We start from the raw sequence: 27,964 nt of genomic DNA on the forward strand, positions 1-27,964 counted from the left end.
TCTCTAATAAAACGTACCAGTGAATAAATCTCACACTTACACTCATAACAAATTTTCCAACGTACTGTCTTTCTCCCATGTTTTAGTACCTTCCCATTAGTTAATAACAAAGGCCCTAGATATCTACCGTGGAGGAAAGACTTGTCAATCCCATGATTTCACAGCAGCCAAGCGCCAAATGGTATCAGAGTGGATTTTAAGAAGGTTTGCAATCTAATGGTTCTACCACGTTTGTAACTTGACTTTATTCTTTGTTTTCCTTTTTCCTTTCCAAGGAGACTTAACTGTTATAATCAACCATTAGGGGGGCTTTAACTACCAAACATACGATCTCTCTTCTTATTGTCTCTTAATAAACAAGAATTTGACTAAGCACTCGACAAAAACAGACAAGTCAACTTATTAGTCAATAGGCCAGTATGCCCGCCACAACTTCACAAGCCCTTCCAGACTCTAATTTCCGACCCGTGCATCCGAGAAATTACACATTATATCCATCAATGAGTGCAACTGTATAGATCTACTGCTTGTTACGGCGACCACGGAAGTGGTCTTCAGCCTTATCACGGGCAGCACCGCGGTCCCTGCTGGCACAGAAGACGTAGTTGCCTGTGTTTCTGTCGCAAAGGAGGTTGTTACGGTCTGTCGTATGGTTAGCCAAAGTATGCTTTTTGAATACAAGAGAGGGCGTTAGCTTTACCATAGGTGATGATCAGATACTCGTTTGCGGCGCAGAAAGCAATGTCATCACCCTTGCAGTTAGGGTCGTGGTTGTCACGGCCATAATCGTCGTCACGGTCGCAGCGGTCTCTATCGCTACCGCCATCACGACGGCGGTAGCACTCGCAGCGCTGCGCTCTAAAGGCATAGTACTGGTTCAGTCCACACAACTGAATTCTCTGCCACTCCCGTAGAATCTCATAGGCCAGTTGCTGCTGCTCGCGAATGGCACAGAAAAGCCTGTTCGTTCCGTCATTGTAGCAGAGCCTGTTGTTCGAATCTGGAACCGTCGTCAGTTGATTTGACTGCAACTATGTGGACAAGAACGCACCGTATTTAGTAAACTCAGTGACGCTCCGGCCACAGTAGAGGTCATCTCGGTCATCGCGACAATCGCCTCGGCGGAAGACTTCAACATCTTTGGCGGGATCAGCTGGCATGGCTGCCACACAGGACATGCCAGTAATGGCAGCCATGAGGATCTTTGAATAAAGCATTTTGATTGTGTGTAAGATTTGGAGTGCGGAGATGATTTAAAGATGGAAGATGGGTGAAATCGAAAGGGTATCCTGAACTTGAGGGGATTTGGTTGCTTGATTGCTTGATTGTCTGTTTGATGGAGAGGATAATACGATTACCGTGGGCAGGAGACACATTCTTTATAGTCGATCAACTGCCAAGCTCCAGGACATCCTCTTGGTGCAGCCGCACTCATCGATAAGATCGATGTGCTGGTTGTTCGCATTGCGCCGAGTACGGCCTAAGTTGATACCACGTTCAAGCCTGATTGGTACTTTGAAGTCAACAATGGTCGTTGCTGAAACTTCCACCGCTTAGCTGTCATTCACTGCTTGCTTTCTGTGCCTGTTCAGTTTGCCCTCTCTTTTCAGACGAAATAAATTGGTGGATAGGCATAAACCTGGTAGCTGCCACCTATGAAATGCGCATATTCCTAGCCAAAGTCGGGCCATATTTTCTATGCGGAAACTGAAGTGCAAGTAATGCAATAATACGACCGTTGTCTGGTGAAGATTATGTTTTCGCAAGGGTTCGCAGCCGCTGTACCAACGCTTCAACCAACACCGATGCATGGGCTGCTTGAGGATGGCTGCAACCTTTACAATCAAACGGACAATAAACTTCCGCCCTGGCCCGAGAAGGTAAACGGAGTGCCTGCTTTGGAATCGGCAAGCTGGAACGAGATCCTTGGCAGCTTTGTAGGTTTTCCAAAATGGGACGGAATACAATGCAAAGTTACCCGGCAAAAGCCTAAATTCTGGCATTTGGTTTCCGACAGTTGTAGGAACAGCTTCATGCCATGCGAACTTTCTCCAGAATATATGCGACATTGACTGGAAATATGACAGTAGAGCGTTTGATAGGACGGATAATTCCCAATTAGTGTATTGGTTATGGTTGCTTGGGTGCTAGTATTGCCTATGGACCCCCTTACTGCTGAACTGGCTAGTAACGTGGAAGCGACAAGGGCATTGATCTCGAGCTTGAAAGCTTTAACAGTCAGATCGAGATTCAGTACCTTGATAATGGGGAAATATTCAAATAGACAGTTTGAGTTGGTTCGATGAAAGCGCATGGGCATCTGTCCGTGAGTGAGATCGGACTTTTTTTCTTTCTTCTTTCTTCTTTCTTCAACCCCCGAGAGGATGACTACGAAGACTCTGAATTGACCGCCACTTGTGGAGTCATTCAAGCCATACTACGGAGTAGGCACTTTACATAAGGTGGTCGCACTGACATATGACGACCATCCAGCCCGGGTAACAGAGTAGGCCGAGATAAGTATAACAACAATATATATCGTGTGGCTCAAGAATGTTTGCGCAGATTGTTTATTTCTTTTGGACATGCGGGATGCCGAGACTTCTTGCATCGCCGTTTGGATCCACAGGTATTTCAGGAGTTCCGTGGGATGAATAGGCATCATACCGTATTCAAGCTTCATTCCAGTTGTTCCAGCTAAACAAACGGTCAAGGCTGATGACCAAATGGCAGTTCGTCCCCCGAAATTAAGGTCCTGCACATGCCATTTTCCCTGCAGATACGTCGCACAGAGACTCGATAGGCTTATGCTATGGTTTGCATTGTGATTTGGCCCATGGCCCCTCAGCCGTCAGCACGAACCACCCACACTGAAAGGTTGGAGCGGCAATGCGGCCGAAAAATATGAGTAAAACATGAGCAAACCTTGGTTCGCCTCGTCAGCATTAGGAGTTGCGGAGCAAGGGGATCACATTGTCGCATCATTGACCTCCTTTCCTTAGTATGGAGCTTGAGCATACTGTTGCACCGATGTTCTGGTTTCTGGCATGAACTACACACCTGGTAAAGATTGCAGTTCACAGCTCTTCAGCAATCAACACTGTTGCAACTTGAGCATCATCAACGTGGATCGCCTGGATGTCCCTTTTGGCCAATTTTCGGGGTTGGGAGGCGTTCATCACATTGCCTCATACCATGCCAATATCACATCACGAACGATTATGCCTTTGACCAGTTTCAAAACAATATCCGAATTGCCACGTTGAAGTTAGGTTGCTTATGCCAGAGGCTCGTCGCGTGCAGTCGACGTACGAACCGGTTCACGCACAGGCATCTTGAGCAAACCATAATCACGCGGACAACCTGGCGGCAGCTATTGGAACGTGCCATCGCCATCCGGAAAAAGCTGGTAATTAGGTGCGGACACCTGACAGATACAGGGGGCGGGCAGAGGGCCAAATAGGCCATACATTTATTGAAACTCGTAAAAGCCTTATCATGATTCAGACTACACTTTAGGATATCTCGGCAGCGGCAAGCTAAAGGAAACATATCTGTCGACGGGGCTTCTCTTTGCTTGCTTTGAAATGATTCAGATATGTAAGGCGAAAGTAGGAAATCGCTCAGGTGTTCATGCATAATGACAAAGAGAAACCGAAAGGGGGCCCAAGCATGTTGTCGATGAGCAGTATCAGGGAGTCACGAAGATGACGCATGAGGCATCACCGGAAGCCGCCCTGAGAGCCTCCATTGTTCCAGTGTCCCTGGTTCGCGTCCCCATAGCCGCCATTGCTATAGCCCTGCTGATTGTTAAAGCCATAGTTGCTGTGTCCTTGGGAGGGCGGACTCATGGGCGGAGGGCTGTGTGGACTACCAGGCGACCCGAGTCTGGAATATCCACCTTGAGAGGTGCTGCGGCTCGGAGCCATTGGAAGAGGGCCCGAAGGTGGCATTCCGGGGCTCTGCATATGCAACGGAGACGGCACCTGTCCCCGGCCGTTGGGTGAGTCGCTGTACGCACCCGGTGAAGCCGCGCCAGCGGCCGCCGGAGCAGAATCCCAAACATCCTTCTCCTGGGTCGCAGGGACGCTGTAGGCGTTCCCTTGTGCCATTCCGTTCTTGCTGAACTCTGCGGCGTTGTACTCGGTGCCTGTCGATCCAGCGAAGGAGTCGGGATCAACACCACGTTTGTGGAAACCTTCGAGCTCAAGGCGCTCGCTTTCGGCCTTTTCGGCAGCAAGTCTTGCTTCGGCAGCACCGCGCCTACGCTGGCGGATAATGTAAAAAAGACCGAAGGCGATGAGGGCGCAACCCACGCCGACGCCCCCTGCGTACACGGCGGTCTTTGCGGTCGGGCTAAGTGCGTCGAACTTTTCGCTGACGGACTTGCTAGGTTCCGCCAAAAGCGCTTCTTTGACAGTCGAGTTGCCCCTTGTGAAAGATGTCAGTATGGTACGCTACAGCAGATGCTAGTGCGTTGAACGCGACTTACTCGGCAACCTTGATGCTCTCCCACGAGCCTGATTTATCCCCAAAAGAGTATTCCTTTCCAGAGCTGTAGTCAGTCACTTGCGCAGACTTGACGTACATAGTGTAAGGACCGGCAGCGTAGTCGGTTTCGCCTCCAGCCCACTCCTGGGTTCCTTTGGCCATGCGAGGGTCACCACCGGCCCAGATACCGAGACTCAGGCGCATGGGTGTCTGGGGATAAGCCATGGAATTGTTGGCGTCCTGCGGGAGAAGGGTCCGCACATTGTTTCCATTGATCCACCACTCGAGCTTCTCCTTTGTCCAGACGCAGGTATAATTATGGAAATCATCGTGAATACTTCCTGTCACCGGATGCTCGCCACCGTTGTGGAAGTCCTCGACACCCTTGCCAAAGTAGTTGCTTAGGGCATCATTCCTGACACCAAGAAACTCCCAATCAACCTCATCCAGCGTATCGCTAAGCCACATCATGGAGCTCACAATACCTTGGCCCGTGGCTGCCCTCATATGGATCTCGGTGCGGCCCCAAAAGAAATAGAATTTGGTTCGAATGGTTGGAGAGTCGCCCTGCTTGCTGATTGTGAATTCAGCACCATTCGCGGCAGTATACTTGACGGGTCCGACGGTCGTCTCCCAGGCGTCGCTCGACGGCGTGGAGTTAAAGTTGAAGCTGTAGTCCATACCGAAGGCCGGGTCGGCAGGACAAGTTGCGTTCATCGGGTTGCACTTGGTTGAGACTTGCGCGAGTGTGGGCTGGGCAAACGACGCCAGCAGCGCCACAGCCGAAAGAGCGTATTGCGACAGCATGGCTGTCAAATTTGAATTGCAGTAATCGCACGTATAGTAGAGTGATGGAGGTTTGGAGAGCGAGATTTGCGCTTGAAATCAAGATGCCGCCTATCAGTCGGAACAGGTGATGGATGCGCGAAAATTGGGTTAAGAAGCAATACGTCTAGTATCGCAAGTAAAGATGATCGACAAAACACGGCGCGCCGGGCAGCATGCAATGGGCGAAATGAGTGACAGGAGTGAGAAGCAGAAAGAGTGTGTCCGTAGTTAGCGGCGAAAGAGTGTTAGAAACAGCAGTATGGCAGACAAATCCGCCGTGGTGCTGGAACAGAGATTCAAAGGAGAGACATTCGAGCGAGCGTCGAGACGGGGGAGAAATGGCGTTGGTGGGGATTCAGAAACCGATTTGAAAAGGAGCGTGGACACATCAGGATGAACACCGGGGCCGATATAATAATGGAAGCACGGAGGGCCCGTTGAGTTACAATTGGGGAAGGGGGCAATGGAGAGCAATGACAGGAGGTGGTCTCGTCTCAATCTGTGTGAGGCGGGGAGACACAGGCAAGACGTGCCAGGGTATGCTAGCATCGCGGCAAGCAACATGGTGATTTAAGGGGGTGCCAATGTCTCTTGCTCCTCTTTGGGTTCTTGGAGTTGCACCTGCAACGGACAGCGTTTCCGCACCAGAGCCAACCAGGATTAGCGTCTTAACTATCGGTCGAACCAGATAAGTGCAGTAGCCCAGGATTCAGTTCGTGGTGGCACCGGTAGAGATTATTGACCGTTGTTAAGCGACCGACTGGGAAACTCAGATGGTGATCCCGAGATTATTTCTCGGCCCCAGGGGCAAAGCCCTTATCATTGGAGGAGAAAGGAATTGAACAAATCGGACATGGCACACGAGTTCATAAACGTGTTTTCTAGCGGATTATCATTATTTGAATTTGTTTTTGTTTTATCTATCTCTAATCGGTACGGATACACAACATGGCTATTGGTGTCATTCTCCCCTTCGCGACCATGCAAATGGAGCGGGTGGAACAGGGGCTGTTAATCACACAGCCGCCCTTGCATTAATATTCATCCTATCCCTGGCCGAACAGGTAGTGTAAGTGTTTGTTTCTTGGTTATGCTATCAAAGTTGTCCTAGGCACAACCTAGCGTCTGGGGAATATGCGGTTAGCTGTGTCAGATACTGTAGATATACATGGGAAACATCGTGTTTGCTGAACCGAGATGGCTAAGGTGCCGCCAGTACGGTAAAAAAAGAAAAAAATTGGCGATTGGGATTTTTTACTTAAACTCCAGCTCATGAGTAGCGCATCGTGGCTAGGTGATATTTCAGCAAAACGAACATTGGCCACATTTCGCTCTCTCTAACAGAGGCGATGTCTTCGCGAGTAGACAGGCTGCTGGTGACCCTAGTGGCGACACTGACGAGGAAGTGTAGAAAAGTGAGCAGAGTGATGAACAGAATGAGTAAGGTGAGGTGGAAAATGATAAGCTGAGCGAGGTGAGATGAGTACTGAGTAAGGCCGCACTGTCAAGGTGAATGAATCTTCGGGTGTTCGGCCCAATAGCGGGCCCAAATATCCGGGTCATGGCCAGCCTAGACCCACATTCTTAAAATGATTCCGCTAGAACGCAGTTTTTTCTTTTCCTTTGATTCTTCTCTTTTTTGTCGTGACCGGGTTTGTCACAGCCACCAACGGCTTGTCTAAACCGAGGTCGGTCTAAGCCCAAGCTGCATCAATATGCTGGTTGACTTGGTACCCATCCTCCCACGTGCTCAGTCTAGTCCGAGCATTGTGCAATTCTTATCGGAGGAAAGCCGCATCATCAATGGTGATTTGTGAGGTTGACTTAAGCATGAGCATATAGACTGCTAGCACTGATCTCGGCAATCTATCCGGGTTGATGCCTACATCATCCCCGAACCTCACCAAGACAGAGCGTGACTCACAGCAGCCAGTCCGTTTCCGATTATCCGTACGCAGCGGTGGGTTCGATGAGACGGGCGCTTACCCGAGAGGTAATAGTACTGAAGAAAGCACCCTGTGAACCGGCTAAACGACATGCCCAGATGCGATAACGCAATGCCAGTCCCAGACAGGGCTATGGAATGGGAATGAGTGACTTTTCATGCACATAACGGTTCTAGATCCGGTTTGTTTTTTCTCTCCTTCTTCCCTTTTGAATCCATCATCCACGGACTCGCCATCACTATTACGAATGTCAAAATGAGCACTCCCAATTACTTTCGAGTCGGGGAATCTTCTGGCACTGATGTCGTGAACACGCCGCAGGCGCATGAGGTTCAGCCGAAGCGGACTGTTGTCGATTGGCTGCGTGACGATGTCAACATCCGTTACACCGACATCCCCGTCCTCGCCTGCTGTCTAGTGTCTGGGCTGTGCGACAGCGTAGCGGTCAATGCCGCCGGGGTCTTCGTTAGTATGCAAACTGGTTAGTTCACGATCCAACGCGAAGGTACTCGGACGTGATACTAATTCCGCACAAGGCAACACCATATTCATGGCCCTCGGCGCCTCCCGTCTTCCGGCCGGCGAGCCACTCCTTTGGCTCAAGTCTCTCAGCTCCATTGCCGCATTCTGGCTTGGATGCTTCTTCTTTTCCAAGTCGAGGCACATCCATCCCAAGCGGAGAAGCACCCTCGTGCTCTCGTTCATCCTACAGGCATCTCTCATCTTCCTCGCTGCCGCTTTTTCCCAGACTCGTCTCATCGCCGACTTCGGAGCTACATCCGTACAAGGTTCCGAATCAATCCACGAGTTCAAGACCTCCGAGGACCCCCTTGTTATGGTACCGCTTGCTCTCCTCGCTTTCCAATTTGGTGGCCAAATCGTCACCAGCAGAATACTGGGCTATAATGAGGTTCCTACCAATGTGCTCACCAGTGTCTACTGCGATCTGCTCTCAGACCCCAAGCTGTTCGCGCCCTTGAAGGAAAACCCAAAGAGGAACAGGAGGTTTTTCGCGGTGGTTCTGCTTGTTCTAGGTGGTATCATTGGTGGTTGGTTGCAAAGGAGTCAGGCTGGCATGCCCGGGGCGCTCTGGATTTCTGGCACCGTCAAGTTCATCATTGCAGTTGCGTGGATGGCATGGACCAGTAACGAGCCAGCGGAAAGCAAGCTCGAGCAGGGTGTCGCAAAGTTATAACGAAATATAGGGCCTATACATAGCGTTGCTATCCAATCGATCGATAATATGTTGCGAGCTAGCTAATATGAGGCAACTGATCCTTGGTTAAAGACTTTAACGGTGAAAGTTATAACCTATTCGTGACGAGTGGAATACATCGGTATTATAAAGTGAAAACTTGCTTGAAGAGCGATCGTCACAGCCAGCATTAATATTATGGTGGCCAGCTTGTAAATCTCTGTCCCGAAACTGCAACATCCCCACGAAGTCGTCAAGATGCTTGCTTGGGGCCACCAATGAACTTATAGACCTTCTCTGGAGATTGAGAAAAGAGCCTTTGGGCATGATATTCAGGGCAGAAATAAAGCCCCAAACAGGGAGATCACACACACAGGCCTTGACTTGGTCCCGTATGTCTCTGTAAACTAGCCCGGTCAGCTCTACTATGTATGTAATGTATCCTGCACGGTCATAGTAAAGCCCACCCCGAGTGTGACGTGACCTGGGTACAAGGAACAAGGCAAAGAGTCTATGGATAAGTGCATATACATTGTTGTTTCCGTATGCGTCTGTGCAACAAGCAGTGCAATCTCTGGTGTCTCAGAGGGAAGGGGGGTGGGAATGCAAGCATCTCCCGAGTTAACCGAACACCGTACTTTGACAATCAATGGCCATGACCAAACCACCGCGTTGGACAGGCAAGCCACAACGTCAACGGTTCGCCCTAGCTTTTCCCAATCGTCACGTCCACCGTTGGAACCCAGCCCGATCCGGACAGCCAAGCCAGAACTCCTGCCAGCTCATCCTATGCACTGAATGCACGACCACCAGAACGCCATCAAGACGCGGATGTGTCCTTACACCAGCTCGTGTCATCAAGGAATGCCCCTTGCCTGCTGCGTCGCACTTCTTTCAGAAATGTACGATGTCATAGCATATCTTATTCCCCTGTCACTTGACCATGGTCTCGGAGGAGGGAAGGGCAAGACAATTACCGAACCAAGACCCTGCAGAGCCCCGAACCAGCTCAAGGGGAAATAAGTGGTTTACAGTGTAAGAATCTAGGGGTCCTTCCCCAAGAGGCTAGTCATGCCGTCATCCACGGCCTCCAATTGGTTAGCTTGACACAACCCTCAGTCCCTGTGCAGCATCCTTCGCTGAATGAGCCTTGACGTCACCAACGATGTTGATCTTTGCTCGCCGATCACCGACAAAACAGGTTTGGGGTAGTACAACACCAATCCTGATCAACCTAATCACCGTCGACATCGGGGGTTTGAACTCTTTCGTCAAGAGGTCGGGGTCCGCGTGCGACAGCGTAGAGGCCATGGGATGACCACCTTGGCATCATTGTGCAGCAACGCCCATGCCAGCCTGCCAACAAACAGCGGCTGGTGGGGTCTCCACACGGGCGCCCGCTATGCAACGTACCTTGAGGTGGGCTGAACAGGTCGCAATGGCGGCTTGAGGCATAATGTCATGAGTGGGAATGAGAAGGGCACCCAATAGAGGAGAGGAAAAGGCTGTGTGGAGGGGTGGGATAGATATAACCTCTACCCATCCCCGCCGAGAGTCTTCCCTTCCGACTTATCCAGCATCCCAAGGCTTCATCTCGTAAGAGTCCACGCAATCACCATCCACAACTACCACTACCAAGCCTTGCCAAGGCAGCCCTAGTCCAGTCTAGTATCTTCCTCGCTCTCCTACATCCTACATATCCCCTCACAAAACCACCCCACAGAACAAGATGCCTTTCTTCGGAGGCGGCCGTCGCGAACCTTCACCCGAACCCGTCCGCGAACCGACCCCACCACCCCCGGAACCCCGCCGCCACGGCCTCTTCGGCTCCCGCCGCGACCCCTCTCCGGAGCCCATTCACCACCAGCCCGTCGCCGAGCCCGCCTCTCGCAAGCACAGCATCTTCAGCTCCCGCCGCGACCCTTCCCCCACGCCCACGACCCGCACATCCGCAACCTCCCGCTCGTCCCTGTCGTCGACGACCTACCACACCTCTCCCGACGGCCACCACAACGGCATCGGGGGGGGAGGCGGTGTGTTCCGCCGCTCCACGGACGCGTCGTCCGGCCGTCGCGGCATCCTCCACAAATTCGGCGGCGCCGGCAGCGCCGTGGAGATGGATCCTAGTATCGTCCAAGCCCGCGAGCGCGTCTTGGGCGCTGAGGCCGCCGAGAAGGAGGCTGACCGTGCCTTGCTCGCCGCCCGCGAGAGCGTTGCTGCCGCGAGAGCCGAGGTACGTAGGCTCGAGGAGGAGGCCAAGGAGGAGGCCAGGCGGGCCAAGATCAAGCAATACCATGCCCGCGAGGTTTCCAAGCGTGGCAAGGCCCTGGGACGTGCGTACCACCATCCAGCCTCCCGAGGCAAACGTCCAAAGCTAACCCTTGTCTAGGTCACGGCGACTAAACATTCTGTAACACGCATCAGACGGAAACACAATGCCCGGGCGCCAATTATCTTTCTAGACAGCTGTATTACTACTTATCAGGTTATATGTATTACGACCGGGAACGATTTTCTACACGGGGAGTTCAGGATGACAGTTTGGTAGCAAGCTTAGTTGAAAAGTAAAAATGGCTGGCCAAAGGCTTTTCTTCATCGCCCTCGCTTTAATTGCATATGGTACATCTTCCCGTGTCAACGAGTTGGACGGGCTGTACTGTTCAATCCAACCATTACTCGTAGGCAGGCAGCTTCTTTATATGTTTGAACATGTTTCGGAACGTCGAAGAGTCATTTAAGCGCAAAAATTCTTGTGTATCCCACGTCTCGTTTTATTATGCACTCCGCTACCCGTAGCTCGCCAATTGGCCGCGTGCACAGCGCAGGACAGTAACAAGTCGAAATGAGGGAGCCGAGGGGTATTCCCAGGCCAACTAGGGGGAAGTCCATTGTCAGCTTGTCTGATTACTCGAGTAGAGCAGCGTTGAAAGCAGCCAGGGTTCCTACGTAAGACGTGGCTGATAGATATGCTGACTACCTATTTATTACACGTGTACGAATCTGGGATCTCGAGTGATCAGCCCGGTCCCTAGTCCGACTGCGACAGATCATTGACTAGGCCCCGATCTCCGAACATCAGTATATGATTGGGGGTGTCCCCATAAGCCCCTCGTAAAACCCTCAGCAAACACGAATCGCCCCGTGTCTGACTTTTCAGGGGTGGGGAGAGAGAGAGAGAGAGAGTATCAGGCCCAATATTGGAATGCGCCGCGTGTTTCCTAATTGTGTCACCAGTTGGTTTTTCATTATCCCATCACAGACTTGTGTCGGGGGGAGGGGGCTTGCATCGTTTGTGGCCGGTTTGCCACATATAAACAGGCGTTTCAAGAGTCCATAGATCACGGCGCAAATATATACGGATGGCATATGGGCAATTGAGTTCATTAAACATCATCTAGAGACAACTTTTATGCCTGTACAAGTCAATGAACGAGCCTGAAGACGGGCCAACTGCTTTTGCCATCCCCATCTGAGAGTCTAGTAGCCAGAACACACGCATGTGCCATCCACCTACCACATGTAAAGCCCGCTGATTCTCTGTGGCCATGTTGTCCATGTGTATACGTGATCAGAACGAAAAGCAACGAGAAGAAAAGAAGCCTGGCCCTACAACCCCTTATGTGCATCGAGAAGCGAAACGGGTATGTACAATTGTGCTCAAATGTGACCGGTGCCCAGAGGTATCGAGAGAAGTCGTGTCGACCACAAGTCCGTAGAGTGGTCGAAAACAAGAGAAGAAAAAGGTCGCGTCTGCCCAAGGAGCTGGACGATCTGGAATAAAAGAGACGTAATCGGGCAATGCAAGGGTGTGCAAAATCGAGGTTGAAAATACTAATCCGTGGGAACGCCGACGCCTTTCCGAGTGACCGAGTGCCATAATGAAAATGGTCTTTCGATGTCCGATCCCGTCAGAAACAAGGACCGCCAGTTCGATCGTGGCCGTGGGGGGGTGAAAATGCGGAAAGCGCGAAACGCATGCCCTCCGATACAAAATCGCTCACATGACGGCGCACTGAGACTCTTCGCGGTCCTTCTTAACACTGAGGGCTACGCGGGCAGCCTCGGTGAAGGCCTCGTTGACGCCGCGGTTGCGCATGGCGGAGCACTCGAGGTAGCGGAGGGCATTGATGCGACGGGCGACCTCCAGACCTTGCTCGTAGTTGATCATGGGACGCTTCTCGCGCTGCTGGCCCTCGGCACCCTCCTCCTCCTCGTTGTCGGCCTCGCGGAGATCGCACTTGAGGGCGACTAGGACGAGCTTGACGCCAGGGCAGTTGTCTGCGATCTCACCAACCCATTTGCTCTCAACGTTCTCGAGGGAGTCCTTGCTGTCGACGCTGTAGCACAGCATGATCAAGTCGGTATCGTCTGCGCCTAGTAAGCCAACGTTGTTCAATCCACCCTGGCCGATGATCCTACCGTAAGACAAGCTGCGAAGGCGGTCGAATTCCTCTTGGCCAGCGGTATCCCAGAGAGAAAGCTCGATGTGGACGTTATCAACGAAGATGTCTAGTGGGTTCGGGGTCAGCAGACAGTTTGGCGAAAAGGGGCTTGCGACGCCGGCAGCGGACGACGATGCGCCTTTCGCGGATATCGGCGGGAGGATCGCGTACCATGGACGTAGTTCTCGAAGACGGTGGGCTCATAGACAGTCGGGAAGTAGCTAAGCCAAGTTAGCAACGAAAGTGCGATCAAAAGGCTTGCGACCCTGGCCCCTTGAGGTAGCTGGGTTGGAAGCCAAACTTACCCTCTGGTAAAGACGTTCAACAGCGATGTCTTGCCGCACGCGCCATCGCCGCTGAAGGAAGGAAAGCAATCAGCCAAAGTCCACCAGTCGCAGACAGCCAAACGATACACGCAAGGATGGGAGTTGGAGAGGAAGGTCTCACAGAAGTACCAGCTTGCGCTGGACAGTCTTGGATCCTCCACACAAAGGCATAGTGGGTAATTCTTGGTGGCCAACTGAAGAACGTAGTCGTGAAGAAGGTTGATCTGTTTAGGGGGAAGGGAAATGAGGGCGAGCAGACAGGATACAAGGTTTGCTTGCTTGTTCGTGGAGAGCAACGAAAGAAGTCGACAGACGGCCAGTCGAGAACAGGGCGCAAAAATGGATTGTTCGTCAGTTGATCGGCAAGGGGGAAGTGCCAAAGAGGTGGCTGTTATCTGCAGTTGGGTCTGGGTCTGGATCTGAATTGGTGATGTGTGACAGCAAAAGGAAGCGTAACAAAGAAAGAAATAAAGAAAGGCGGACGGGCGGCGCCTCAGAGAAGGAGAGGGTGGAGTGGAAGGATGGTAAAGTGGGAGGGAAGGTACGGCAGCTGGTTTCCTTCTGGTGAGGTGAGGGAAAGGAAAGGTGGGGGAGGAGAGAACAAAAGAAGTAAGGAAGGTACGCGTTTGGCAGTGCTGAGTTACCGTTTCTGGAGAGGAAAGGGCTAGGCCGAGGTGGAGTGGAGCGATGTTCAATGTGCAAAGCAACGTGAGTAAGGCAAAGGCGAGAGCGGAGTCTCTGTAGTGTAGTGCATGCAGCTCGAGTTGCAGTGCCTACCTAGGTATGCTACCTGTGCAGCAAAATGGGGGTAGAAAGACGCAGGAGCAGGAAATTGGGTTGGGAAATGGTAGTCTACTCAATTGGCGGAGATGAAGTCAGAAGGGCCACAGAATGGAGCGGAAAAGACCTAGAATGGACAGGGTCAAGATCTCTGTTGCCGGGGTTAGTCTGGGAGGAAATGTGAGGGAAGGGGCGCCGGGACCGAAAGTGGACGGGCTGGGATTGGAACTGGACTGGGAGAACGGAAGGGAAGGAAACTACTGCAGCAGCTGGATGTGCACAACTGAAAGTAGTGAGAAACGAAATTGGACACTGCCTACCTACCTAGGTGCACAGACTACATGTACTTAGTAATTACCTTGTATCCGTACTAAGAACAGAGTACCTACGCTGTTCTAACTCTGTGCACATGCTTGCACTCAGCCACACTGTCCCGCCTCCTCTCTTTGCACAAGCGTGAGCGAGCGACGGCAATAAAAGGGTACAAGGAGTAGCAGTGTCAATTGAGCTCACGAGAAACAAGCAAACGAGGCCGAACGAGGGGGGCACCTAACCGAACTGATGAATGTCACTAGCACTAGCAGAGCATCTCCACTTCCCGCATCCTTGACTTTGACCTCCGTACGGACACTCACACTCTGTCCAGTTGCCTCACTTCTTTCTAGTGTAAGGAGGAGCCCAATCCCCGGGCCTAGGCTTGATTCCCTGTGGATGGAAGAGCTGAGCGCAGCAATCATCATCACAGCACAGCCAGCTGCACAAAAAGGGGTGGGGAATTCCCCATCAAATAACAGCACACACCCATGAGGTTGCAGACACCTGATCCACCCTGTGCCCTCTGGCAGGGAATACACCAGCTGAAAAGGGAAGGAGAGAAAGGGAAAAAAGCGTATTCTCATCGCCATCAATCTCTGAGCTATAATCTTCCACAACAATGCTCTTTAATGACAACCCTCGCTCGGATATTGAGACAACGACTAAAAGAAAAAAAGAAAAAGAGAAACACGAGCCTCTTCGCCCATCAGAGCATCGGTAAAGCGGTATAAAAAAAATGTGCCATTTTATTTGCCTGTCGCCATCACCCCTCCCCTTCCATAACAAGGTCGCGACATGGCCGGCCGCGGTGGCGCTTGACGAATCCGCGAAAAGTCTGTCAATCCTGCTCTGGTGTACATCATGCGTGTATCGCCATCGCCACACCCAAAAGCCAGAGAAGAGATGCCCGCTATGATATTGCTACTACGCATGTTCACTGCAGGCCTTCGAGGCGCGGCTGCGTTGAGGTTGAGATAGGTAATACGGGGATGGTTGCTTCGCTTCCGGTCTTTCGCCCGCCTCGGCGCACCTCAGATCATCGCCAAAATCCCCAGACCATCGTCCCCTAAGTAACAAACCGTAGGCTTAACATATGTCTTCATCCACATGCTGCTCAGGTCCCTTATTTTAGTGTAAGCATCGTTCGATATCAACCCCACCGTCTACGAAATGCAGGTCACAGTCACCCGGGTTTACTACATCTTCAACAACCTCATTCTCATCCATTTCATTCAACTTCATAAAGCATGAACTGCACGACTCATTCGCCCCGACGAAACAACTTCACTGTTCTGTCAGAAAACCCCATTGTAGGCCAAGGAACCACCGCCATCTGGAACAGGCGTATCCCGACAACACTCCCGTCGCAAAGCGCCGAAGCTCGATTCGTAAGAAGCCCCGAGAGCAGCCAGTCAAACAGGTAGACTGTTTTTATGACTGTGTACGGTTAACATTGTGTACCTGTGCGACTCAAGAGGGGACCGCCTTGTATTAGTACCTTGGTCAAACAACAGACAGACGGCAACCGCAGCTTCGAGCCACTCAGGCCGCCCCCGCACTGGCCTACACCATTGGCGTCTGTTTCCGGCTATCCAGGATTGCGATAGGGAATGCCGTTGACTTCCATCGTCATGTAATCCAGAGCTCCCCTTCGCCGGTCTTATGGGCAGGTGACATCGTCGGTTTTCATGGAGACGCAACACTGCGCGCATTGAGCCTGTGAGGTACGGCCAAGGATTGAGACGCTCGTCGCCCCGCCAAGCGTCGCCTTGCCACACTCCCTTTCATGCTTCGGGTCTCCCACCCTCCGCCACGGGCCTACCTTTGGTTGTGACTATGCTCAATAGATTTCATACACGAGTGCCTTTCGCTGGCGCCCGGATGGCACGCCGTCAGACCCCATGACTTTTGCAGCAGCACTGCACGGCACACTGTTGCTACCGAACCAGCAAATCGAGAATGCGATTGTCCCTGTATATCTCAGTGTCCGGTCGCTTATGTGCCAGTTGGGTATTTGATTTCTATGCTGACTCATTCGTCTGTCTCCCTTTCAACTCCCCGCAAACCGGCATGCCGCTCAACATTCTGGAAGAACCCTTGATGACGTGAAGCCGGAAAGAGCTTTCCGTCATCACTATCCCGAAACCCCACATTCCAGCCATCATCCTATCAGATCATACATAGGCGATCATCAGCCAGCCAGTGCTACCGAGGCCCGTTTCCGTGTATCCGGCCCCCGCTGTGTGTTGGAGCTACCCAGGCGGGTATACTAAAACTCTCATGCTCTGTTCGCCTTCCTTCTCTTACCATCTACTACGCCAAAAGGCTGGTCATTTTTACCCGGCCCTGGTGTTTCCGCGATGCTCCGCGCGTCATGCTCTCAGTCGTCATCCCGCTGCAGCCCTTGCCTGCCCCGGCCCATCCTCTCGCCCAGGCTCATATTGCCAGCCTTGCGATGCAAGCCGTTGACGAATTCCCTGTCTCCGTACTTAGAGGACCGTTCTCTTGCCTGGCTGTCGGCGTCCCGCGCTGCCTTCTCCCGTTCCTCCAACGCGGCCAAACGGCGGACTCGATCAGTGTCGAGGTCAGAAGCCGCAGCTTGCATGGCCGCCAGCTTTCGTGCCCTTTCCTCGTCCGCAGCCTGATTACCTGCCTCTTTGCTGTCGCTGATGCGGTCATCCGATCGCCTGCCTTGGTCTTGACGCCGATTGTCGTAGTTTCTGTAGCCCCGAGACCCTGATGCATCCCTGTTGGGATTGTCTCGCCTGTCGATGCCACGCGGTGACCTTTCTCGTCGTCTAGTGGCGCGATCTTCGTCAGACACTGAGCCAGACCGTTGTTGTTCGCGGTCTTCCCTGCGGTTGCTGCGGTGTCGCCTGGCATGGCCGTCCTTGGTGCCTGAATCGCGTCTGCGGGGCGACCTCGATCTCGAAGTCCGCCTGTATCGATGGCTGTGTCTGTCCTCGGAATCGCTGCGACGCCACGACCTCTCGTGTCGATCTTCGTCCTTAGGGTTGTCTCTTCGACGGCGCGGGCTTCTCGATCTGGAGTAGGATCGGCGCCTCTTTCGGTGCCTATCTCCGTCGTCATCACCACCGCGATGTCTGTGATGATGTCTCCTCTTGTGCTTCTCTTCCTTATCCTTCGACTTCAGCTTGTGATCTGCCATGCCCATAGACGCCAATAACTGCCTTCGCTTGATGGGGTCGTTCATCATCGCCTCGTAGGCAGCCTGCTCTTGTCTCTTGATAGCGAGCAGAGGATCTTCTCGAACCTTGGCCGCCGTATCTCGTGCTGTATTGGCCGTTTGCAATGCCATGAAACTCTCCTGGCCAGCCTGCTTCTCTAGATTCTTGTGTTCGGTGCCTTTGAGAAGGTTGTCGATGCGGCGCTTGCCCAGAAGGTAGCTCTCGCGCTCCTCTGTTGTGCCGGTTTGGCCATCGGTGGGGCCACTGTACAGAAACTCGACGCGGTCGACTCGTTTGGTGTGACCGGCGGCCTCAAGCTTCTTCTGGAGCTCTTCACGCTCGCGCTCCTCCTTGAGTTCGTTGATCCTCTGCTGTGTTTTCTTGCGCTCTTCGAGAGCCTTCCGTTCCTCCTCCCAGACCTTGGCCTGGTTCTTAATAAGAGAAGGGTGGAAACTCTTCTTCAAGTTGAGATCGCCACCCATTTTGCCGACTGTTCTCGCGAGATGTTGAAATGAGGTTCGGCGGGGTTATGGGGATGCGCGACGTGGAAAAGCGTTCGTGGCGGATGGCGTTGATTGATTCGAGTTTGGAAACTGCGTAGAAGGCTGGCGTGGCTGGGCACCTGGAAAAGTTGCCTCCCGCCTGCCTGGTCAGTGCGTAATCAGATGTATCTGGTGGGTCCGCCAATCGATAAGCTCCCCCGCCTCCAACGTCCCATGCCCAGCTAGGCACTCTGGCACTTCCATCAATTAGCATTACGCCTTGGAACAACAAACCGAACATCGTCAACTTCTTTCCTCTTGCGATCCTGTATCAAGAGATCCTTTAGTCAAGTCCCAGCCGTAATCGATCTTCTCGTCTTACGCCCATCCACAATCCTCTGCTAAGATGTCTGACGACGAAGACTTCATGCAGGAGTCGGATGAGGAGCAGTGAGCTCCCCTCAACTGGGGATTTATACCCCGATATCATTGTGGAAATCGCTGGAGCTAACCCTAAAGCAGGTATGATTTCGAGTACGAGGAAGACGACGAGGAGGACTCCGGAGATGTCGGCATCGAGAACAAATACTACAATGCGAAGCAGCTGAAGCTCACCGATCCCGAGGATGCCATTGCTGAGTTCTTAGGCATACCACCATTAGAAGATGAAAAGGGCGAATGGGGGTTCAAAGGATTAAAGCAAGCCATCAAGCTTGAGTTCAAGCTGGGGCAATATGAAAAGGTAATACCGGGGTTTCGGGGCGAGATACAATGGGAGACGGCAAATGCTGACACTGAGATCAGGCGACAGAGCACTATGCCGAGCTACTGACGTATGTTAAGTCGGCTGTGACGAGGAACTACTCTGAGAAGTCGATCAACAATATGCTGGACTACATCGAGAAAGGGTCGGATGGACCCAAGGCAGTAGCGTGTGTCGAGAAATTCTACTCGCTAACGCTCGAGAGCTTTCAGAGCACCAACAACGAGAGGCTGTGGCTCAAGACAAACATCAAGCTTGCGAAACTCCTGCTTGACCGAAAGGACTACAACATTGTCACCAAGAAGCTTCGGGATCTCCACAAAGCTTGTCAGAAGGAAGACGGCAGCGACGATCCCAGCAAAGGCACTTATTCTATGGAAATATACGCCCTCGAGATCCAGATGCACGCTGAGACCAAGAACAACAAGCAGCTCAAGCGCCTCTACCAGCGCGCCCTGAAGGTACGATCGGCTGTTCCCCACCCCAAGATTATGGGCATCATCCGCGAGTGCGGTGGAAAGATGCACATGAGCGAGGAGAACTGGGTCGAGGCCCAGACAGACTTCTTCGAGTCCTTCCGCAATTATGATGAGGCCGGCTCGCTGCAGCGCATCCAGGTACTAAAGTACCTGCTTCTTACGACCATGCTGGTCAAGTCAACCATCAACCCATTTGACTCGCAAGAGACCAAGCCATACAAACAAGATCCTCGTATCACTGCCATGACGGAGCTAGTGGATGCCTATCAGCGCGACGACGTTCATGCCTACGAGAACGTCCTCCAGAAGAACCAAGACATCCTTGCCGACCCTTTCATCGCCGAAAATATTGATGAGGTGACGCGCAATATGCGCACCAAGGGCGTCATCAAACTCATTGCACCATACACACGAATGAAGCTAGGCTGGATCGCTAAACAGCTCAAGATCTCGGAGCCCGAGGTTCAGGACATCCTTGGCTTCCTGATCGTTGACGGCAAGATCGATGGCAAGATTGACCAGCAGGCTGGCACGCTCGAGATTCAGTCAGACGCGGATAGTGACCGCACCAAGGCGTTGTATGAGCTTACGCAATCCGTCTCCAGCCTCTACGCGACCGTATTCAAGGAGGGAGATGGCTTCCGGTCAACTGATTTCCCCACTGACGAGCAGGCCATGGAGCTGATTGGTGGCGGCATGACACCCAGAAGTGGCGGTTTACGAGGTCACCCGCGTGGGCCTGGACGGAAGGGCAAGGGAGTGATGCCTTTGTGGACCTGATGTGTATGGGTAAGAGCATGGGCCGGAGTTTATGGGCAGATGGACTAGGTAGACTTGATTGGCAACTGCTGCCTCGCATCTGTTGACTTGACGCGACAGACGACGGAAACACACATGAGGCCTCATTGAGGTTAATGGCGGCAAAGCGCCGAGTACGGAGAGAAGGGACGAGAAAGCAGAATTGAGAACTTCAAAAGATAACACAGAATTGCCGTCCAAACAAACAACCCGTTTTATCCTGCAATGCTTCCACGAGCAGGTACAGCATGTATGACAGTGAGCAAGGTGGGAGCATCCGGTTCCTCTTAGGGAAAAGACCAGAAGCATCTTCCCGCTGCAAGTCGCTTGATCCGCCGAAATTTCCTGAACCTCGTGGAACCCCGGAGGTAAAAGACATGAGAACCAGAAAAGGGAGGGGAAGTAGGGGCTATGTTCAACGATGACATGCGGGCATTTTGAGAGGTAGCTTCCCAACGGGTTGGCCATACTGGTTTGCATTGTTTGTCTTGAAAAGTCAAACTTTCGGCTCTGTCTGTTCGAATGGCTAGTTTGTACGTACAAACCCATGGTGCATGCTTCAAAAGAAGCAGACTCTCGAGACCTCTTTGGGATCGGAGAGTGATGTACGTATCTGCTCTCTTTCTCTCTTCCTTAGATATATGCTGGAATACGACGTCCTCGTCTCCACAACCAACATGAAACACGCAGCAGAGGAAAAGCGCATATAGTAGAGCAGATATTAAGTTTAAGCCTTCAGCCGTCGGGTCTGACGGAATTGGAGCCGAGCAGAACGGCCAGAAGGGACGCTCCTAATGGTTCCTCAGCATAGCATCAAGCCGCAGAACTTTACTTACCCTTGGCCTTGTTGTGCTGCCTGTCCGAATAGTGGTGCCGACCAACCATCGTGCTGATGTACTCCTCCTTCCTAAGGGCAGTATACCCCCTTGGTAGATGTTCTCGCCGGTTTTCGTGGAGCTACCGTAACTATGGTTGTTTAACGCTGTGTGGGTTGTATCTGACCAAGCCCTGGCCGGAGGTTTCGTGTGGGCACCTCTCACGTTACACAGCATGATGGATGTCTTTTGTCACTTCCTCCAATACATATGAACCTTGTTCAGAGACAGTATCATACTCACATTCCGGAAGCAGAAATTAACCATGGTGACTCCCCAGTTACATTAGATGCCATCCCACCATGCGCACCTGTGTGACCTCAAGAGGTACCACATATTTTTACTTCATTTGGAGTATCAAAGATCGAAGCCGGTACGGCCACTTAGACGTCTGCAATGGACATAGAGTGCACAATCATGTACAATACAATCATGGGTTATCTACAGGAGGCTTGCACCTTGTCTGCTTTCTTATAGTCCAGCCGCTCCCCGTTCTCTCTTTCTCTCGACCGAGTACAAGGCAAATGAAGACTCAACTGATGCATGTATTTAAAGCAGACGCCCATTTGTAGTCGCACAAATTCACAATGATACTGAAACAGTCGGGAAAAACACAGCATGAATACCATGGCCGATGATCAACACGATAATAGAAGTTTTGTAAATAGAAACACGACCTCGTGGAGGTATCCGGCTATGCAACTACTTTATGCATGCATACTCAACACCGTGAAGAAATGAGCGGCAGGTTCAGCCCAGGATGGCTACGCAGACGGCTTTGTGTCGCCGCGGGGATTAACAGGTCGATGACTGGATGCCGCAGCCTGCGTCACACGGCATGAAGCGAGGAGGGCAGGAAAGAAGGCGAGGCAAACGAGCATCCGGGACTTGCTATGGGACCGGTGCGGCCTACGGCCGGGGTGGAGTCGGGTCTTTGTTGCGATATGTTTGGATGCGCGAGAGTGTTTGTCTATATGATGGGTGTTTGCATTCCGCAATATGGGTCTTCTTGAAGGGGAAGGATAGCACGAAGCTTGCGATTTTCTCCGCGAAGGGGGATACAGGATCTGGGGGTGGCTTTTGTACCCCGTCGATGTTGTCGAGGACCGAACCTAATGGCCATAAACCTGACAATGATTGTTACGAATAGGCCCTCCCACATTTGAACGAATATTCGTACGCGCGCGGCCTTTGATTATTCGCCTGGTCTTGAGTCCTGGGAACATTTCCCGACTGTGTGTTGTCCGGGAAGCGTACTCCCGCATCTTGCCGTTAAGGTTCAAGAGGTTCCCGAGAGCAGTGCGAGAGCAGTCAGAACGTCCGTCGCTTCACGAGAGTTGGCATCTTAGCTTGGTGTAGTAAAGATTCCAACAGCTCTCTCCCGCATGCCGTCGTTGGCAACTGCGCTGAGCCCCCCCGTGGGATTAACGAGATCCGGCGACCCATTGCTCTTCGCCGCCCCGGGCTGTGAAAGCCGATTCTCGCAGGCGTGGCTGACGAGCTCAACAGCGTAAGAGGCCACGAATAGGATACGAGGTTGGCGACATTGTCAAAAGTTCAGAACCACGCCCATGAAGTCTCGGATTCGCGACTCTTTTGCATTGAGCTTGAACACAGCAGGAGGCGAAAGAGGCGGATTCAAGGATAATCCATAGGTCCTTTTACCGAGGGACTGCAAAAGGATATGCCATGGAGCCCTCTACTACGCAGATGGTTATCAGAGCAGAAACGGAGCGCCAGACCACGGTAGAAATGGACTAAGCCCGAATGCCACCCTGTCTACCCCATTCTTTCCACCGCTACTCCGTACTCATGACCTATTTCCTCAGGGCCTACTACTCAGTAGTAACCACGAGCAACGTTGTCATTTTGGAGGTGACTCCCCTTTATTTTGACGCACGCGATTGTTGATTACCGTGAGTTTTGTGATGATTAGATGCTAGACTGGACATTGTGGCGTCTCTCTCTTATGCTCATATGGGATGGAATTGGTGTGCCTGACGCACCTTGTACAACGTCCCTAATGGAGCATCGTAAAGATACCAGACTGGCCTAACGAGAACGTGTAGGCATGTGACACCCCCATGCTTGGATTCATTATTATGCGGTTGTGTCGTGCACCGGTCCTCTCGCCGTAATGCAAATGGAGAGAGTCAAAGTTCGAGACATGCAAGGTTTAAATCGCCTGTTCTCTCACTGGGATCGCCGCGTTTGCAGCGGGCTCAACACAAGTTTGACAGATTTGCAAGCTATTCATGGCATCGAGGGCCGATGAAAAGAAAATGAATGAACTCGGTAGTAATCTGAATCGGTGAAGAGCCTTTCGTATCTGTTCGCAGATCAGGGTTTCGTTGTAAATGCGTGAGTAGCGTCAACTCAGGACATAGGTAAGGGCATAAAGTGGGCGCAGATCTCGAGGTGCCTCCGCGTTTCTATCCGTACACTACGGTCCGATAAGACCGCAATTGCCAAATGCACATTATCACACCCCTGAGAATCCACCGGTCCTTCGGACAATCGTGCGCGGAACAGGCCGTCGAGCAGTCCCACAACCCCAATCAGCCGCATGGGATATGTGATACGATTCCTGGACTCGCGGGTTGAGACTGCCAGACTCCGACAAGGAGTACACCGAAATGAAGAGCGCACGCACGATTGCGGGATCTCCCAGGTCAGTTTCATGACGGAGACCTTGATGGATCCTTGGGCCGTGAACATAAACCATTCAGTCGGCTCGTACTGCTCTCTCGTCACTGAGAGGCTAGGCCGCGTCTTTTCCTTCTTTTCTTTCGCATTCCTCTGCAATCCAAGTCCCAGAATACAGGAAACCGAGTGTTCAGTCGCCTCCAACTCCAACCGAGCTGTCGCCATTTCCTCGGCGACTCCCATAGAGCATGTTGACCATGTGAGATGTTGTCTCTAGGTACTAGCTAGCATGGGACTAGTGGAAGATTTTCCATGGATGGAAGAAAAAACTTGATTATGGCCTGCACAGTTCGTATAGTTAACTGACACCTCGCCACTGGACCAATTGGTATCATATAATCCTTTACTACCTGCCCTCAGCATCTCGTTCACGGGCGGCTAGACCTTGCCACCGGGCCTCGCGCTCACTGACGTCGCCTAGGTCTACTAGATGGTATCCCCGATATCGTTCATCTGTGCCTTTATTCAATGGCCTTCCGCCGTAACTAGTTGGAACTGTGGATCAGGAACGCGGGGACGCATGCTTGGCCCTGGGCGATGGGATGTACCGGGATTGGCTATACTCGGTAGCTCAAAATAATGGGAGGGGGCAGCGGGCTGCCGTCAACTGACAGGCGCGTCGCCATGTCATGTAAGCTCAACAGGTTGCGCTAGGCCGGTTTTTGGTGTAAGCCGGCTTTCGTATAACATTAACCCAGTAAGGTTGCAGTACAAAGGGCAGACCACTAAAGCAATCACTGGAAGCCCTAACGGGGATGGTACCTACCAGATGCTGAGCGGTCAGAGCCTGGAAGCTATGTGAAAGAAAGTCTGACACCGGAGGGGCTCTCTGTAGAAACAATAGAAGAGAATTGACAGCTCACATTGACATTGTCGTCGCCGTAGCTGTCGCGCTTCTTGCGTGCCTCGTCACCCTTGCCCACTTCAAGTTGCATTTATTTGACAGACTAAAGATTACAAAGGACTGGCGAGAGAACAAGCGAAAACGCATTGGTCCCTCTTGCGGAGACTCACTCGATGCTTTTAGATGATGCTCTAACCAGGGTCGATGGTGCCAGGGAGTAAAGATACGTGACTGCATTGGCAGAGCTGCATCTGCGACGCCAATGGATACAGAGAAGCAAATGTAAAGGAATCATGGCTATGAAACCAGCAAGTATGGCCGTGGAGAGAAAGAGAGACGATCACGATGGATAGACTTGAATAGGCACTACGGATACGACATGAGCAACTATCCGCACACTAGGTAGATAGCCACAGCGGCACAGCGGGTGCGTGCGCACGATGCGCTTGTCTGCCTCCTTGTACACTACCTACGTAGGTAGGTAGGTACATGGCACGAGAACTGGCATCTTGGGTACTTTGGCAAGGTGCTGGGATGCCAAGGGGTGCTTCAGTTCTTAGATGGTGGTCTGGTCTGGCACGTTGGAAGCTGTGAGCGGGCTAGTTTTCGTGGGAATACGGATAACTACACTAGGTATCCGTAGTGTGGGGCAGCTGTCAGCCAGATCCTTGCTTGTTCGAACGGTGAAATACAGGCCCCCCCCCCTGGCTCGGCCTCTTCTTAAACTGCCATCCTTGCTTCATTGGCGGGTGACTCTCCGAGCTCTTGTGCACCAGTAGGGTGACAGGGAGACTCGACAGCCCTTGTCTCTGAGCTTGCGAGCGGAAGGTGACGATGATTTATACCTGCCTGCCCGCCTGCCTGCCTGCCGGAGACCGAATGCTCGGTTAGCCGCGCTTTCCTCCTCGACAATTGGTTGTCGCCATTGCACCAGGATTCTCGACGCTTGCCTACCGTTACCTCTTTTCTTAACACGTACCTACCTATAGGTAGTGTACCTGGGCAGTGTACGGATACTACTAAGACATGAACAATGGCGAGGAAGGAACTACGGTTGCCCTTTGACACAGACCTCCACAAATCGAAGGCAGGCAGGCAGGCAGGTAGGCAGGTAGGCAGGTAGGCAGGTAGGCAGGTTGGCAGGTAGGCAGGTAGGCATGTAGGCATGTAGGCATCCTTCCGCCTCTTGGCGGAAAAGGGTTACAACGCTCCTTCTTCGAACCACGCCAGTCCATTCATTCTCAATCATCGAGATAAGAAATCGGCACCAGCCACGATCAACAATACGGCATGCTCCCAAGACATTTACCCCACCCGCACGCCCTTGTCGAAGCACAGACGGGTATAAGAGCAGATGGGCAGGCATACTACGCAGGATCCCCCCCGAAAACTACCCAGGTGGGTAGGTAGGCACGTAGGTATGTAGTGTACGGATGGATACGGATACTTACACTACATATACATCGTCCTCAAGTACATGCATCGTGTATCCTTCGCACGCAATATCATAACACGGATGTCTCTGCTGTAACTCACTGTACCGCCACATCCTGTCCACTACCCGTCTCCCTCGCCAATCTTGCCCTTTTGGCTAGACTTAGGGATGGTCGACGACAGGAGTCCGAGTATGGACCAATTGACGACTTGCAGGAGAGCATGATGCAGAGCCGGTCACGCCAGACCGGGCCAGGCCTAGCTGCGAACCAGGACCGTCAGGTCATTGCTCGTTTCCCTTTGTCCTTCCACGTCTCTCATTTATTCCCCTCGTCCAGTATCCGTATCCGTACACTCGTCAATCACCCCCTCGAGGGTTTTCTGCTCCACCATGTTCGTTTAATGATAGTTGATGGGTCATCCGTTAGCTCTTTTTTGTTTTTGCTTTCTTACTTATGTAGCTTGGGCCAGGAATTGATCCGAGGGTACCTTGCAGACAGACAGACGGTGGATATGCCGCCTCGTTGCTCGCGGCACGGACTGGATGGGCGCAGATCCGTAATTCAACCCCCGTCCCAGCACCTCGCCCCTCTTCGCCCCCAGTCTCCGTCCGCCGAGTATGTCTGCACTTTTGTGTATATTGTCTGACCATGCTATGGATAGTATGCTGCAAGAAGACTACCTACCTATACGTGCTTGAGCCAGGGCCACGGCTCCCCCATCATGACTATGGCACGGCTGCCATCCATCACACTTTGTGCGCCTGCCATTCTCTGTGCCTGTCTCTCTCTCTCTCTCTCTCTCTCTTTCGCCCATTCTCTGTCCAATGTCCGTCCTTGGTTCATCGTCCCCTGCATCCCCCTGCCTTGCATCAGAAATACGTACCCTAGTCTCATCTTGACAGAGGCACGGCGCGGCACTGAACGTACTTTGTGGTGGTGCAAGCGTGCTACTGGCTGGACCCTAGCCGATACCGCTGTTCCTCATCTCACTGTTGCTCTGATATCACTAGGTACTGCTCTCTCTACTCCGTACATCTCTGCCCTGCACATGCGGTTATCGATGCTATTGCCCCCCAGCGTTGTGACATGCTAGCTCCCATCGCCTGTTCTTGGTGCAACCAATGTTATCATAGGGCATGCCACATCGGTTTCCTCGCGTTTTTGTCTGCCATCCTCTTAACCAGCCGTATTACGGACACTACCTACCTTACATGGGCCGGCCGCCTGGGTTGGCAGTCAAGTGGCCCTTGTGTTTTCTCAATCGGTGTTTGCTAACTTACGCTTCTTCTCCTTCCCCTTCCCTTTTCTCCCCTTCCCTTTACTTGACCTGATCCGATCCCCCTTTCCTTCCTCGTTTCCATCTTCCTCCCAATCTTTCATATTCGACCTCACCGCCCTGTATCATTTCCCCAATCCTGCCGCTCAGCTGGCATTCACTTACATCGGCTAGTCCCTCCGCCATTGTTGTCAGCAGCAGCATTGGCACCCAGTGTGCTAGACCGTGATACCGGGCTCCTCCGCCCTACCGTACCTCGTTCGCCCATCACTCGCTGCGGCACGCTCATCACATCATATCGAGCTATTCCACCACACCATCAACCATTCATCCAAAACGGTTCAGCTCGGGTAACCTACCAACAGACTTGGGAGAGCGAACTGGATACAGCCAATCGAGGACACCCATTCGCACCGGATCCAGCACGGCTGAGCACATTGCCAAACACACCAACGCCCAGGACAAGCAAACAGAAGGTGTCAGGCCAGGACCGAAGTGGCCACTACAGCGTAATCCTGCCACCCCCCCGCCCCTAGACACACCGCATCGGACCACTCTCACGGCAACGACCAGAAGCGGACCCCAGAGACGATCGAACAAATCGGCTGGCGTTCGAGACTCCCAATAGTCCACGCTAAACGTAGGCTTGTCGACGCGCTGACTCCAGGAAGGAAGTGAATGAATGGACAGACGCACGCCGCAAAACCATAGGTCATATCATACCCTAGGTTGGAAGGCCGTCGAATTTCTGCACTATCGCCCACCCCCCCCCCAGTATCCAAGCTTTTCATTCG

General features: G+C 52.4%; 7 protein-coding genes across 7 annotated transcripts; 3 read left to right on the forward strand and 4 right to left on the reverse strand.

The window, feature by feature from the left end:
- Nucleotides 1–520: 520 nt before the first annotated feature.
- GLRG_07555 (uncharacterized protein) lies at nucleotides 521–1,217 on the reverse strand (the record flags this gene model as incomplete). The annotated part of the gene is made up of 3 exons (XM_008098370.1): nucleotides 521–642; nucleotides 701–1,000; nucleotides 1,052–1,217. The coding sequence occupies 3 exons, from the start codon at nucleotides 1,215–1,217 to the stop codon at nucleotides 521–523; spliced, it is 588 nt and encodes a 195-aa protein (XP_008096561.1).
- A 2,505-nt stretch (nucleotides 1,218–3,722) lies between these two features.
- Nucleotides 3,723–5,298, reverse strand: GLRG_07556 (glycosyl hydrolase family 16; the record flags this gene model as incomplete). Its single annotated transcript, XM_008098371.1, has 2 exons — nucleotides 3,723–4,431; nucleotides 4,493–5,298. The coding sequence occupies 2 exons, from the start codon at nucleotides 5,296–5,298 to the stop codon at nucleotides 3,723–3,725; spliced, it is 1,515 nt and encodes a 504-aa protein (XP_008096562.1).
- A 2,222-nt stretch (nucleotides 5,299–7,520) lies between these two features.
- On the forward strand, nucleotides 7,521–8,460 carry GLRG_07557 (uncharacterized protein; the record flags this gene model as incomplete). Its single annotated transcript, XM_008098372.1, has 2 exons — nucleotides 7,521–7,746; nucleotides 7,802–8,460. The coding sequence occupies 2 exons, from the start codon at nucleotides 7,521–7,523 to the stop codon at nucleotides 8,458–8,460; spliced, it is 885 nt and encodes a 294-aa protein (XP_008096563.1).
- Nucleotides 8,461–10,189: 1,729 nt separating this feature from the next.
- Nucleotides 10,190–10,863, forward strand: GLRG_07558 (uncharacterized protein; the record flags this gene model as incomplete). The annotated part of the gene is made up of 2 exons (XM_008098373.1): nucleotides 10,190–10,793; nucleotides 10,850–10,863. The coding sequence occupies 2 exons, from the start codon at nucleotides 10,190–10,192 to the stop codon at nucleotides 10,861–10,863; spliced, it is 618 nt and encodes a 205-aa protein (XP_008096564.1).
- A 1,594-nt stretch (nucleotides 10,864–12,457) lies between these two features.
- Nucleotides 12,458–13,399, reverse strand: GLRG_07559 (Ras family protein; the record flags this gene model as incomplete). The annotated part of the gene is made up of 4 exons (XM_008098374.1): nucleotides 12,458–12,969; nucleotides 13,074–13,123; nucleotides 13,208–13,258; nucleotides 13,350–13,399. The coding sequence occupies 4 exons, from the start codon at nucleotides 13,397–13,399 to the stop codon at nucleotides 12,458–12,460; spliced, it is 663 nt and encodes a 220-aa protein (XP_008096565.1).
- A 3,304-nt stretch (nucleotides 13,400–16,703) lies between these two features.
- GLRG_07560 (uncharacterized protein) lies at nucleotides 16,704–17,993 on the reverse strand (the record flags this gene model as incomplete). The annotated part of the gene is made up of 1 exon (XM_008098375.1): nucleotides 16,704–17,993. One exon carries the CDS (start codon nucleotides 17,991–17,993, stop codon nucleotides 16,704–16,706), a length of 1,290 nt encoding a protein of 429 aa, XP_008096566.1.
- Nucleotides 17,994–18,399: 406 nt separating this feature from the next.
- GLRG_07561 (PCI domain-containing protein) lies at nucleotides 18,400–20,015 on the forward strand (the record flags this gene model as incomplete). Its single annotated transcript, XM_008098376.1, has 3 exons — nucleotides 18,400–18,443; nucleotides 18,516–18,735; nucleotides 18,798–20,015. 3 exons carry the CDS (start codon nucleotides 18,400–18,402, stop codon nucleotides 20,013–20,015), a joined length of 1,482 nt encoding a protein of 493 aa, XP_008096567.1.
- Nucleotides 20,016–27,964: the final 7,949 nt, after the last annotated feature.

This window comes from Colletotrichum graminicola, assembly GCF_000149035.1.
Source record: "Colletotrichum graminicola M1.001 genomic scaffold supercont1.33, whole genome shotgun sequence".
Lineage (NCBI taxonomy): Eukaryota > Fungi > Ascomycota > Sordariomycetes > Glomerellales > Glomerellaceae > Colletotrichum > Colletotrichum graminicola.